This window comes from Belonocnema kinseyi, chromosome 4, assembly GCF_010883055.1.
Source record: "Belonocnema kinseyi isolate 2016_QV_RU_SX_M_011 chromosome 4, B_treatae_v1, whole genome shotgun sequence".
In the NCBI taxonomy this organism is placed as follows: Eukaryota; Metazoa; Arthropoda; class Insecta; order Hymenoptera; family Cynipidae; genus Belonocnema; species Belonocnema kinseyi.
Genome location: NC_046660.1, coordinates 70529864 through 70543785, shown reverse-complemented (window position 1 = coordinate 70543785; position 13922 = coordinate 70529864). Strand labels below are relative to the sequence as shown.

At 28.6% G+C, this 13922-nt stretch overlaps 1 protein-coding gene across 1 annotated transcript in view; it reads left to right on the top strand.

Annotated features, from left to right (window-relative positions):
- The window catches only part of LOC117170648 (voltage-dependent calcium channel type D subunit alpha-1-like), a 68654-nt gene that overhangs the window by 26443 nt on the left and 28289 nt on the right, over positions 1-13922 (top strand). Inside the window, exons 14-22 of the mRNA XM_033357559.1 lie at positions 1071-1178; positions 5810-5862; positions 6286-6432; positions 7507-7708; positions 8614-8883; positions 8987-9070; positions 11692-11880; positions 11975-12077; positions 12211-12362. Of these exons, the coding sequence (XP_033213450.1) occupies positions 1071-1178; positions 5810-5862; positions 6286-6432; positions 7507-7708; positions 8614-8883; positions 8987-9070; positions 11692-11880; positions 11975-12077; positions 12211-12362 (1308 nt within the window). The remainder of the gene's footprint in view (positions 1-1070; positions 1179-5809; positions 5863-6285; positions 6433-7506; positions 7709-8613; positions 8884-8986; positions 9071-11691; positions 11881-11974; positions 12078-12210; positions 12363-13922) is intronic.

The window sequence follows — 13922 nt, the reverse complement described above, 5'->3', positions numbered from 1 at the left end:
GACAACTGCAGGATTTCGCCGGGAGCGGGTGCTAATCTGAAAAATTGCACCCGCTTCCAGCGAAATCGCGGTAAAATTTCAGCCACAACCACGTCTCACAACGTCTCACAACGTCTTCGCCAGCGGAACAGTTAAATATAGTTTACACATGACGGAAAAAATTATGTATCATTTTCGTTTGATTTATACAATATATGTATACGCCAAACGAAAATAATATACAATATTTCCGACTATGTATGCTTTTGCCGCTTGGGTTAGTTTAACTGAATAATTTTATTTAGGGTTTGAGAGGGGTTCTAATTTTTAAGAACTTAATATATTTATTTTTCAAACCTGTAAGATTCTTAATAATAATTAGAAACTTTGAAATATTTGTATGAAATTAAATATATATATATATTCCCAAATCAAATAACAAAATCTGAATCCAGATTTTTCAAACCAGAATTCATTGAAAATCCGGAAACGTACTAAGTGAGAAAAATGCAGAAATTAGAAAAAACATATTTCTAATGGACGTTCTGTTACTAATATAAATTTTTTATTAGATTTAATTCATAAATTAGCGTTTACTTAAAATTTTCGAATTTACATACTTTGGAACCCTTTAGGTGCATTGAAAAATAAATTTAAACTAGGCAAATAAAGGAAAAAGAACAGAGAGCACTGATGGGTAGGATGGATGGCGAGGGCTTAGTTCACGAAACAAGACCTGACGAAAAATAAAGATAGAACAACGAGTGTAAAACTTGAAAGAAAAGAGACAAGCACAAGAATAGAGGAACTAGATAATAAAGGAGTGCAAACTACAGAAATAAATCGCCCAACTTACTCCGTTGTACCCAAAGTTCCACTAACAATTTATCCTTTTCCTTCTTCACCTCAAAGAATATCATCTGCCCTCTTCCTCCAAGCTCCTAACCCTTCCCACTGTAGGTTTAAAAGAGCGCCCTTTAATTAATGCTATGCTGTTTTTTTTTTTTGGTTTATCTTTCTCTTATCGACCCGTGTGTACCCCGCTCTGCTCGCTCGCCCTGCTCACCTGCCCTGACCTGAACTACGTGAAGTACGTAGTCAAGTGTGTGATTGTCGCCATTAAAACGATCGGCAACATTATGTTGGTCACCTATCTCCTACAGTTCATGTTCGCTGTTATCGGGGTACAGCTATTCAAGGTAAAGGTTCAGTTGAATGATAGATTTAAAAAAGGGATATTTGAAAGGCCCCAGTATAATCGGTCCTACGTGCCATTTTCCATAAGATCATTTGAAATAATAAAAATACGATATACTCTCACAAAGCACCTGTTTTCCGAGACCGAGGTACTCACTAAACGCCCGCTCAGTTAAGCCAAACCCCTAAGGCTTGGCGGGAAACGTCTCTGAAACGCACTGGTGGATTATTTAGAGATAATGGAAAGGATCGGTACTTGGCGAGTGAAGGCGCTTTGTGGAAAAGGGTCTTTGTGAGAGTATACTTTAAATGCTCTAATTAAGCCTCCGAATAGTATTACTCCATATAAATTATTTCGCCTGTCGGTGAGGAGGCCGTTGTTTGCTTGGGTTTTGAGCGATGTTCAGGTGTGCCCCACTCTCAGGGGAAAAGTTGTATATGTTATAAATGAAATGATTCTTAGGGTAATTAGCACTTATGACCATTTATTATTGTGGTCTTCATTTACATACGTTTGTATGTAATATGTATACTCTTTGTAAAAAGATTCGAACGAAAACATGCATGTTGACATGACTAAATTTAATACACTATGTACGGGTTGTCTGCGAAGTTTGAAGAATTTATGCCATTCACAACTTCCCCTTATTTTACACAATTTTCCGAAAACTTTCCTGAAACACTGACTATAGATCTCCTTATCCTCTATAGAGTTGTATGCAAGTCTTTATATGAATTTAGAGGTTGCTCAGAGAATTTATCAGTATTGAATTGAGAGATATTGGTTTCGTAGATATTTTGGTAAAGGAGCTGTAATTTTTTTATTTAACTTTAAATGATTAGATTGCAAAATCAGGGAGGCCGCTTTAATAGCGGAAATAATCCCTGTCATTTCCCAGTTTGCAAAAATTTGTCTCGGTCATCGAAATTAAGCAATTCGAATTCTTAAAACTGAAAAATTGTTCATTTGAAGTAATCAAAACTGAACTTGTCTTTCACCACCTTCGAATTAAGCAATTTTAAATCAAATGCTATTTAACTGCAAACTTGTTTTTTTTTACTTTTATAAAGTGAACAGTTTAAAGATTTCTAGTTAAAAATATAAAACGACGCTATCGTTGCTGTCAATGCTCTAAATTAAAACTAATCCTACCTTTTAACTGACATTAATAAAATTGTCAAAAATAAAACATGTCCGTCTTCCAATTCAGAAAAAATTTAAGACTGAAAATTCTTACCTTCTAACTCAATGAAAACGTTAAAGATAAAAAATTACCCTCTTCTAATTCAGAAAGAGATTTTTAAAAAATTGAAAATAAATCAATTTATCCCTTAAACACAAAAAAATGTTAAAAGAGAATAAATGGCCTTTTTAAAATTAAAAAAAATCATAATTTAATTCTTTCCAAAACAATAAAAATCGTCATTTTAAAGAAGGACCTCTTAAAATTCAGGAAACCAAAATTCCCTTCCTTGCAACTCAATAAAAATGTTAAAAATCAAATATTATCCATCCACTTAGTAAAAATCGTTAAAATATCAAATATTCCTCTGCCAATTCAACAAAAATTAAAATCTAAAATTTACTTCTTTCAAGCTAAAAAAATTACAAATTAAACATTTTCAAATGGAAAAATTAAAATGTTCTTACTAAACGCAAGTCTGCCCCGATCATTTTCTACACGGGGGCACTAGATGGATTTTTCATTTTCTGAATAATTTAACGCTAGGGCAACAACTGTCAATATTACACAAACACTTGATTGTTTAGTTCTGATATGTATATGTAGAAATGCATATCAAAATGTGTAAATAAAGTTTAATCAATTTGATTAAAGCTAGCTACAATAATATCTAATAAAATTGATGTTTTTGAGACCCAAAAGTAAATTGAAATTTAATTTTGGTTAGTTTGTATAAAGCGTGTTTTCGAAGTACGTCACACCCTTTAATGGATCCAATACTTTAGGAACTTCGCAGACATCTCGAAGAACAGCTCACTTCCGCCCCTCAATATCTTTCCTATGCTCCCCACATTATAAATGCCGTCTCTCTGTCTCCTTAATATCATGGCACCATAAATCATTACACTATTTTCCAACAAACTAAACAAGAACTTAGAGTGTTTCATAAGAAATTTTACAATAAGTGAATGCATTAATTCAGCTTGTGAAAAAACGATTCTAAATTTTTTACTCTTGGAATTTGCGAAAAATCTTCTCAAAAATTGGTTGAAACTTTTAAATATTGAATTGAATTGATTTTAATCATCTTAAACATGAGTAATACTTTTTTGGTAAATAAAGGCATATTTATGCCTTACAAAATGCAAAACTGTAGGTATAAGACAAAACTAATTAGATTTATTTTTAAAGTTTCCTATGAAAGCTCTCTTATTTGCACAATGTAGTCAGAATTCATGTTACACATGTCAAGTAGAAAATGTATGTCAACAGTTTCTTTAGTTATAGCATGCTTCGAACCTTTTGATTCAAAATTTTCTAGAATGTATTTTTGAAAAATTTTTACAATCTTATTCAAACAAGTATTTTAACGATTTAATTACCGTTGCTCTAAAAATAACAGAGAACATTTCCAAAGCTTGTCTGACATAATAAGCCATTCTTACTACTAAGCTATCACTCCAATCGCATAATATAATTTCTAAATCTTAATTATCAAAATTCGTAACAAAAATGGTAAATTTGTAAAATTGTAAATAATTACTCTAATAATGAAAGAATATTTACTAGAATTTTATGCATTATAAAAATGTATTGAAGATTATATTATTAGCAAGGAAATTAACCTTCACTCAAAAAAACGATTTGGTTGAATCAACAAAAAGTTGAGTCGACCCAACTCAATTTTTTGGTGAGCTTTAACCAAATCTTTTGGTAGATAAAGTATTTAACCATTTTTTGTAGATATATCCAAGAAAACAATTCTTTAGGACCAAGAAAACTGTTTTCTGTGTGTTAACTCAAAATCAGTGAATCTTCTCTCCAATTAAAAAGCGCAAGCATGAAACATTCCGCATGTATAATCCATGTAATGCAAGAATGGAATTTTATAGGGAACACAAATATTTGTAATTCTGTATGATTGCATGCTATCCATATGTTAATCTTCAGAAACCACATTTCGATATTGGATAATTAAATTGAAGCCCAGAGTGTTTAAACACACTTTATGAAAATCTTAAAGTGCTGTATGTTTCAAATATTGCTTTACCACTGCTTTCAAGCTATATTTAATGAATTTGTATTAGTGAAAATAATGCTAGTAAGAAAATAGTTCACTTTCTTAATTCATTAGAAAACTTAGCGCTTAATATAAAAAAACGAAATAAATTTATTAATGATATCACAAATCAATTTAAGTAATTTGTTTAGATTCAGATTAGATTTAGATTTATAAGGCTTAAAGACAAAGATAAATAGTTTTCATTTGTAATTGTTTTGAATTGTGTATAATAGAGGGGTATAGGAAAAAATGTCTCATCTATTCATTTACTTTTTAAAACATCACAATTAAATAGGGACATTTCTCAATCACATTAATTGAAACATAAAAGGTTTTTTATAAATATCCCGGTGAGGAGTCTATATAGATATAGGCGTATGGAGCTAAAGTAGATCACACTAAGTCTGAAGGTATCGTTTTTGATTCAACGGTATTATTCATTTGATACGAAAATTTGTATAAAGATAAAAATGAAAAAAGACTTCAATATTTGGATTATTTTTTTACATATTAAGTTGAAAATTCAGATTTAGTATGATTGTAATGAAGGGTTTTGTACTGGGCATGATGAAATTTGTTCTAAAAAAATATATTCTAAAAACTCTAAATAAACTGCTCTCTTCTCCATTCAAAAATACCGTGCTTTTATTGACCGACCTGTGCATGAATTAAAAAATGATTTATTGTTTCGTTTTGCATCTACGCCTCTTCTTCGCCAAATTGAACTTCTTAGTTAATAAAAGAAACTAGATGATTCTAAAGACTATACTATCTGCACGATAAAAATGTATTTTGATCATTCTTTAGGTCATTATATGAATTCGTAATTATTCGTGATTTGTGAATGACATTGCCACAATTTTAAAATCAATTGGTTTATTTTGCATTGTTAACAAATTTTATCTGATTCTACTCGTAACACTAATAGAAATTTTCTCCAAATTTGAATTGGAATTAAGCAATGAAAACTTTTATAGCAGTGCAACACCATCCGTAATCGAAAAAATAATTAACACGAATTCATCTTGAAGCGCATGGAAATTTAGGGTTAAGAAATTTCTAAAATAGGATGAAGAAAAAAAACAATGATAAATTTCCGATGCACAAGATTATAAAATTATAGCCTAATATATTTGAGTATCAAATATCGTAGGCAATTTATCGACGACACAAGTTGCATCGCAGAGCACTTTTATATATGCACGTCGGAAGGAATGTTTTTATTTTTGAATTTCGTTTACACTTTACTTTGCTCGTATTCTCGCTATTTTTTATTTAGCTTTTGCGAATATAATTATAATTAACATTATTTAAGTCGATGTCGCCTATTATATATAGATATTTTTAAATAATGTAATTTTTTGGTAATGACATTTTTGTCTCGCAGGGGAAATTTTTTTACTGCAATGATGGATCGAAAATGAAAGAAGACGATTGCCAGTAAGTATGCAATTACATTTTTTTTAATGATTCGACAGAGAAACCTTAGATATTTTCTCTTGTCACTTACTATAATAATAATTTCAACAAAAAAGATTTGTAAAAAATAAATTAGTTATTTTTATTTTAGATAATTATGCACGTAAAGCAATTGGAATTTTTGTATATATATTTTACTATTAACATTAGAAGAGCCGGAGGGTCCAATTTGGACCCTTTTGACGTTCAAAGCGCTGCTGCCTCCTTAAAAGTTTTTTTTAGGGCGCCAACGTTTTATGACTTTTCCTACGATTGGATACTTAGTATCTATGCAACATTGCTTAAAACTGGAAAAATGTGGCTAGGATCCAATTTGGACCCTCCGGCCTTCTAGGTATGTGATTTTTCCTGCCCTTCTAGTCTTAAATTTCATTCTCGTTTCAGAGGCACATATGTGGTATATGATGATGGAGATACATCTAAGCCTAAAGTGTTAGAAAGAATATGGGATAGGCGACGTTTTCATTTCGATGACGTGGCTAAAGCTATGTTGACGCTTTTCACAGTCTCGACCTTTGAAGGATGGCCAGCGTGAGTAAAGAATAAAAATAAGTGAATAAAAATGTATATGAATTGAAAAATATATATTTAATTAATAATTTGATTTGATGATATATTAATTTCATTTAAATTTTTAGTCATATTAATTTTATATAAACTACAAAACACGAGCGCGATTATTACTTTTTATTCTCACGCAATTCTTAAATTAAAGTATAAAATTATTATTAGTAAAACATTTTTGTATTTCATAGTATCTATTATATAATATAACCGTTGATTTTTTTTTAAAATACAAATTTCTGAGGAAAAACATTAACTTAATGTTCTTCAAAATTGTAAGGTTGGTTTTTAAAGTCAAATGATTTTTGTTTAAACTAACCGATTTCATATCAAAAAGGCTCATATACCATATAGGGTCATTTATTTTATAAGGCAAGAAAATTAGTTCAGATATCAACTTGAAACTAAAAAACATCTCTTTGTGCTATGAACATTACTATCAAACGTTTTTGAACTGAAAGTTTCTAGTTCTTAAAAATCTAGAAAAATTTAGAAGACATCGCTAATATGCCGAAGTATTTAATTTCAACATTTTAACTATTTAATTAAATAACGTATTTTTCTAGGGTATAAAATATAAAAGTTAATTTAAATATTGGAACTGTAGTTTTAAATTTTTATCGAGTTTATGAATCTTTGTCTTTTAATTATTGTAGCTGAAACATATTCCATTGACTATTATTATTGATTTATTGAATATATTATTTAAATGGCCTTACATTTCTTATAAGTTTGAACTTTTCAGAATTTTCATGTTAAAGAATTTTATTTATAGTTTATGTAATCATGAACAAGGGTTTTCTAACAATATTTTCGTACACAAAAAATATTCTCAACATTAATAAATAGGTTATGATTTTCCGATGAATATATTAGTGAGACTAATATTTCGATGATTATAATTTGTTTACAAACCATAAGAAATCATAAGACAAGAAAATTTGTAATTAAAAAATAAACCGAGAATCCTAAAGTTAGCAATCTTTCTTTATAAAAAAGAACTCTACCTTCACTTTTTTAATACAAAAATATGTTTTTTAGATTGCTGTACAATTCAATTGATTCGAACCAAGAGGAAAATGGGCCAATTCATAATTATCGTCCAATAGTTGCGGCTTATTATATAATTTACATTATTATCATCGCATTTTTCATGGTTAACATCTTCGTAGGTTTCGTTATTGTTACGTTTCAGAACGAGGGAGAACAAGAGTACAAAAATTGTGAACTTGATAAAAATCAGGTATGTATTTATATTTAGAAAATTTAAATTTTAAGGTATTTCTCGTACCAAAAATCAGATCTCTGGAAAAACTGTGTTTTTTTATGATTTTAAGAATTGACATGATATTATCACACATTTCTTATAAAAGAAAAAATATTATTTTTTATGAAAAGAATTAAAAACTTACCAAAAGAAACTGTTTTGACAATAGTTTTTGTAAACGAATTTTTTCTTACTGTGGTTTCTCACAATTTTTTTTTAATAGTTTAATTTTAATATTCAGAGCCTTTTTTAGACAAAGGACTCCCTATAACTCGACTGATTCCAGTGCTGTTCTAATGATTCTAGGCATAAAAAATTTAATTTTGAAATTGGAAAGAGTTTAAAAGAGTTTTAGAAAATAATTATTGTTACAAAATATGATTTTTTCTTTTATCAGTCGTTCAAACTCTCGTACTTTCTATGGCAAAGAAAAAACGTCTTTGGAAGAAGAAAACACCTGTCAAAATTAGACGCACGTCAATTCAGTTGAATTTACTTTTGATTAAATTTTATCAATAGAATTTGCTTGATCGGACTTTCATTTAATTTAATTTAATTTAAACTGAACGACTCGTTTAACGATAATTTATTATTATTCAGTGCGAATTAACTTCAAATGCAGTTAAATTCACCTCAAAACACTCGAAATGAATTCTTCTCTATTAGAATTAAAATTTAATTTGTTGAATTAAGGTTAAATTAAATTAAATTTGCTTTTAGTGTAAAACTTTGATCTTTTCTTTAAATAAAAATGACAAGAATTCAAACAAAAAAAGGCATTTGCTATTTTTAAGCGTAGCTGCAGTATATGTCTTCAGTTGAATTTATTCTTTGTTTTCAATTAAATTTCTAATTTAATCACTTGTTTTTGCCTCATTTAGCGGAACTGCATTGAATTTGCTCTGAAAGCCAAACCGGTGCGACGGTATATCCCGAAGCATCGAATTCAGTACAAAGTGTGGTGGTTCGTAACGTCCCAGCCTTTTGAATACACAATATTCATTTTAATCATGATAAACACAGTAACTCTGGCAATGAAGTTTTATAAACAACCTGATTTCTATACGGAGGCTCTCGATGTACTAAATATGATTTTTACGGCAGTATTCGCTCTTGAATTTGTATTCAAACTCGCTGCTTTTCGATTCAAGGTATACAGCATACCTTAGTTTTTTAAATAATTAATGAAATGAACTTTTTTGTTTTTTACACATTTTTTCAAAACGATTAGAAAATCAATTTTTATATTTTTAGAACTACTTTGGAGACGCCTGGAACGTGTTCGACTTTATTATTGTATTAGGAAGTTTTATCGACATCGTTTATTCTGAAGTGAATGTAAGTTAAAAATATTTTCTTTGAAACTTCATCAGGGTGATTAATTTTACAAGACCAAAAATGATAGAATCTGTGCACGCACACTAGTCTAAGTTGTAACTTTCTAGTCAAAAAATTTTGTTTAAAAACATATTTAAATTTTGTCCCTTTTATTGATTTTTTGTTGTTTATTTTCTCAATGTCTTGGAAATCCATTAATAAAACTTTTGTAAATATAGAATTTTTACCATAGTCGCATTGTACATCATTTAATGTTAACTTGTAAACTCACTTTTAAGGAAATCAATAATTTGATCTTACTTATTTAAGGTTTTTCTATAAGAATTTAACATACGATGTACGAATTACAAAATAAAATATGTAAATTTAAAAAGGTTACTTATTATAGAAAATTGTGAAGGAAGCCAGAAAAGATTATTATTTACAGTATAAATGAGATATAAGATTTTCGTTGAATTATTTACAATGATGGTAATATAAAAGGGGATAATCACAAAGGATAATAACGAAACAAAACTTCATATCTGTTTATGATTTTTTAAACATTTTTTGACTAAAAAGGTACAATTATTTAAGCTACTGTGTGTATTTAGATTCAAAAATAATTTTTTTAATCTCCCTAATGTTAATTTATAAGTTAAATTACATACGGTGTATTCCACGTCGGACTTACACAAATGGGAATTTGCATCATCGATTTTTTTGAAAACTTTGTCCACTTATTTCTTTAGTAGCGAAAATATATACTACCAAAGATTTCACGTAAAAAACTTTCTTTTTTCAAAGTTGTTTAACTTTTTTTATTTTCGACACTTTTTGAGTCTCTAAAACACGAATTTCACTAGTTCACTCAAGGCTCTACCGCTTTGCTCGCTTTCAATCTAATTAACTGAAATTATTTTTTTGTATGCAAAAGAACCTGGAAAATCTCCATTTTTAAGTTCTACTTGATTCCAACAGGACCTTTATGGTTATTTCTCATGTTTAAAAAAAGTTATTTTTTGTAATGCAATTCCCAAAAACGCTGACCCTGATTTTTTTATATTTCGTCAGTATAGACTTCAAACAATTCCTTCAAAAAATTTGTTTGTAAAAAAATAAAATATTTTTCTGGTGTCTGATTAAAATCTCATTTGTTTACTATGTAATTAAATTTGTGTTCTTTAAGTTACAATAATAAATTTTTTAAATCTTTCTATTAGATAATTATAAATAAATTGCTAAAATTAACTGTATTGTTTGGACACAGAGAAAACAAACATTTTTTTGACATCCGAAAAAGGGGAAAAAATGTTAAAATAGGTTGATTTTGAGACGACTGAAGAATCCCGAAAAATTAAATTCCCGACACTGTGAAATTCCTGAAAAAGAAAATTACCAAAACTATAAAATTACCGATAATTCACAATTGCCCAATTTGAACATTCCCGAAAAATAAAATTGCTGATATTACAAAATGGCGGACACCATATTATAACCGACACAGGAAAATTTACGAATTATGAAATTCCTTAACCTAAACAATTTAAACCTTTTTACTAATAAATAAACTAATTAATAACAACCGAATAATTTAAAAGAATATTTTCATTAAATAAAAGTATTATATTTTAATTAAAATTTTATTATTGAATCATTTCTTAATTTCTAGATTTGGAAATTTCTGTCTGTCAGTAATTTTATAGTGTGCAGGAATTTTCCAGTGTCAGAAATTGTATTTTTCGAGAAATATTTCAAATATTTTTTAAATCCTATTGGTTAAAGAATTATGTGACATTTATTTCATATGTGCAATTTTTGCTAGTGAATAGTATAAAAAATAGTAAATTAAAAGAAAACGTTTTTCAATTAAAATTTGTTTGAAAATGTGCAAAAGCATGTTTTTTGATTGAGCTGAATGAAGACTTTACAAAAAAAACTGAATATGTCTAACCTGGAATTTTTTCCGCCTTGAAACGAAGAACTAAGCAAATATTTTGCACTCATAAAAACAAATTGTTACGTGATTTTGGAATTAAAGAAAACATTTTTTCACACATTTAAAAAAAATGTTTTTCGCACACAAATTTTGTAATTCTCATTTTTTCAAATAGATTAATAAAGAGGCTAAACTATATCATTGATAAATTAGTTTACACTAGTGAATGTAAAATATCTATGTTTGCTTATTTTCACACCATATAAATGTTGATAAATGCCCCTTAAGTAATGATAATACTGAAAATCTATCAAATCGATTATAAATCCCATATAAACGATGAAATATTTTATTTTGAAATACAATTTTAAAAACTTATTTTTGCATTTTTGCATTTTTAGATTTTAAGCAAATATTTTTAAAAATTTGAAAGAATTAACATGAAAAATAACCATGAATCAACGAATTGGAACCTCACAATTTGGATGCTCGAAACATCAAAAATAGAAAAAGTTTCATAACTTTCAAAACAACATTTGTGTTAGTAAAATTTTGGGCCATCTATATTTTTGCTGCTAACAGACTAAAATTAAACAATGTATTTTTTTAAATCGATGATGTAAAGGTCAGGTTTGTAGTCCTGCGTGGAATCTACCATAAGTTTGATAAGAATAAGGTAATAATTTAATTGATTAAATTTCAGCCTGGTTCCAGTATCATCTCGATCAATTTTTTTCGACTTTTTCGTGTTATGCGATTGGTGAAGCTTCTCAGTAGAGGAGAGGGTATAAGAACATTACTTTGGACTTTCATAAAATCCTTTCAGGCTCTTCCTTACGTAGCTCTTTTAATTGTGATGCTTTTCTTCATATATGCTGTAATTGGCATGCAGGTCAGTCATTTTGTAAATAAAGTATTCTATTTTATACTTTAAGTACTTCTTAAAAATGGGAGTTCCAGACAAAAAAGATCTTTTGTATTTTCAGATATTTGGGAGAATTGCAATTGATGATGAAACAACCATCAACCGCAATAATAATTTTCAAACATTTTCTCAAGCGGTTCTGATTTTGTTTAGATCAGCGACAGGTATTGTTGAAATTGAAAATAAGACAATAATTAAATTTAATTATGGAATGAGTGACTGATTCATTTTTTGTTAGCCACTTGAAAATGTTCTTCCTCTGCGCCAATATTTACAGTTTTGGATTTATTTTTTTAGGAGAGTCTTGGCAAGATATAATGTTGGACTGTTCAGCAATAAACGATAAAGTGAGATGTGATAAAAACAGTGAGGATAAAGATGCCCCCACTTGTGGCTCAGATATGGCGTTTCCGTATTTCATATCCTTTTACGTTCTTTGTTCCTTTTTAGTAAGGATATTTCTCTTAATAAATTTCTAACTAACATTCTCAGGACGTCTACCTGATTAAGAAATCGGGAAATCAGGAATTGTATTCAGAAATTGGAATTTTTTATTGAATATACTAATATGCAAGTTAAAAGTGGTTTCATATAATTTATTACTTTAATTCTGACTTTAAACAAGGATTTTGCGAAAAAATCAGGAAAATTTAGAAAAGAATTAAAATTCAATAAAATATTTAGTAAAAAATATAAGTTTGAGTTGAGGACAGCGAATTTTTGTCAAGAATTATGATTTTTACTTTCTGATATGGATTTGTAGTACAAAATTATAATTTTGAATAGAAGACAGGAAATTTCAGTAAAGAAATATAATTTTGACAATTGGAAAAGGGAATTGCCATAAAAATGATAATTTTGACTTTTGAACAGGCAATTTCGTAAAGAATTATAATTTCTACTTTGGTAAAGGCTGTTTTTGCAAGGAATTAGATTTTCTTCTTTGGCACAGGGAATCTTCTAAAAGAATTATAATTCCGAAATAGAAGTGAAAATTCCTGTAAAGGAATATAATTTTTCTTTTAGATTCGCTTTAGAACAGGAAATTGTATTAAGAATTATAATTTTTCTTTTAGGAAAAGGAGTTTTCGAAAACAAGTATAATTTGACTTGGAACAGGGAATGTTTGACATAGAACGGGAATCGTGACAGGTTAAAACTTCCCTCTTACAAATTTTGGGAAAAAAGAGTTACTATATTTCGGAATTATAATTCTAAGCTTGGATGCGGGATAAGTAAATGGAATATAAAAAAATTCCTGCAAAAAATTATCATTTTTATATTGGAACAGAGAATTTCATAAAGAATTTTGCCTTAGAATAGGTAAATTTTGACAGAATTGGAAAATTCCTTCTTCCAAATCAGAATTTGTTTCGATTTAAAAATTCTTCTTTTTGAAAATAAAAATTTGCCAGAATTTGAAACTTCCTTTTTTTGAATTTTAGAAAAATAGAGTTACTGTATTCCTGAATGATGATGGTAAATAATTTTTACCAAGGAACGGGAAGTTCGCAAAATAATATTATTTCAGATTTAGAAGAATAAGGGAATTAGCAAAAATGCCTTGCTTAAATTCAGTCATTATTCTTTTACGAAATTTTCTGTTACAAATGTTCCCATATGAGAAATCTTTAAAAATTCTCAGAAATATTTTCAAATAATTCAAATCTTTTAAACTGATCGAGAATTTCAAATCATCCGTCGGGTAGACACCCTGATTCTGATCATATAAGTTTCTTTTGTAAATTAAATTCTATTAACCCTTAAACGGCCAAAACGCCACTACCGGTACACTGCTTTTCAACGGCCAATAACTACGACTATTCGACACTAGAAAAAATTGAGACACATATATTTATATTGTTTAAGATCTCCTCTTTCCGACGGTGCCAATTAAATTCCTCAACAAATTTATTTATTATCCCAAAATGCAGTTTAAACAAAAAAAAAACGTGATTTTTCGTGCCTATTTTTTTTTGTGAACCATTTTCCAAAGCTTTTCGAGTCTG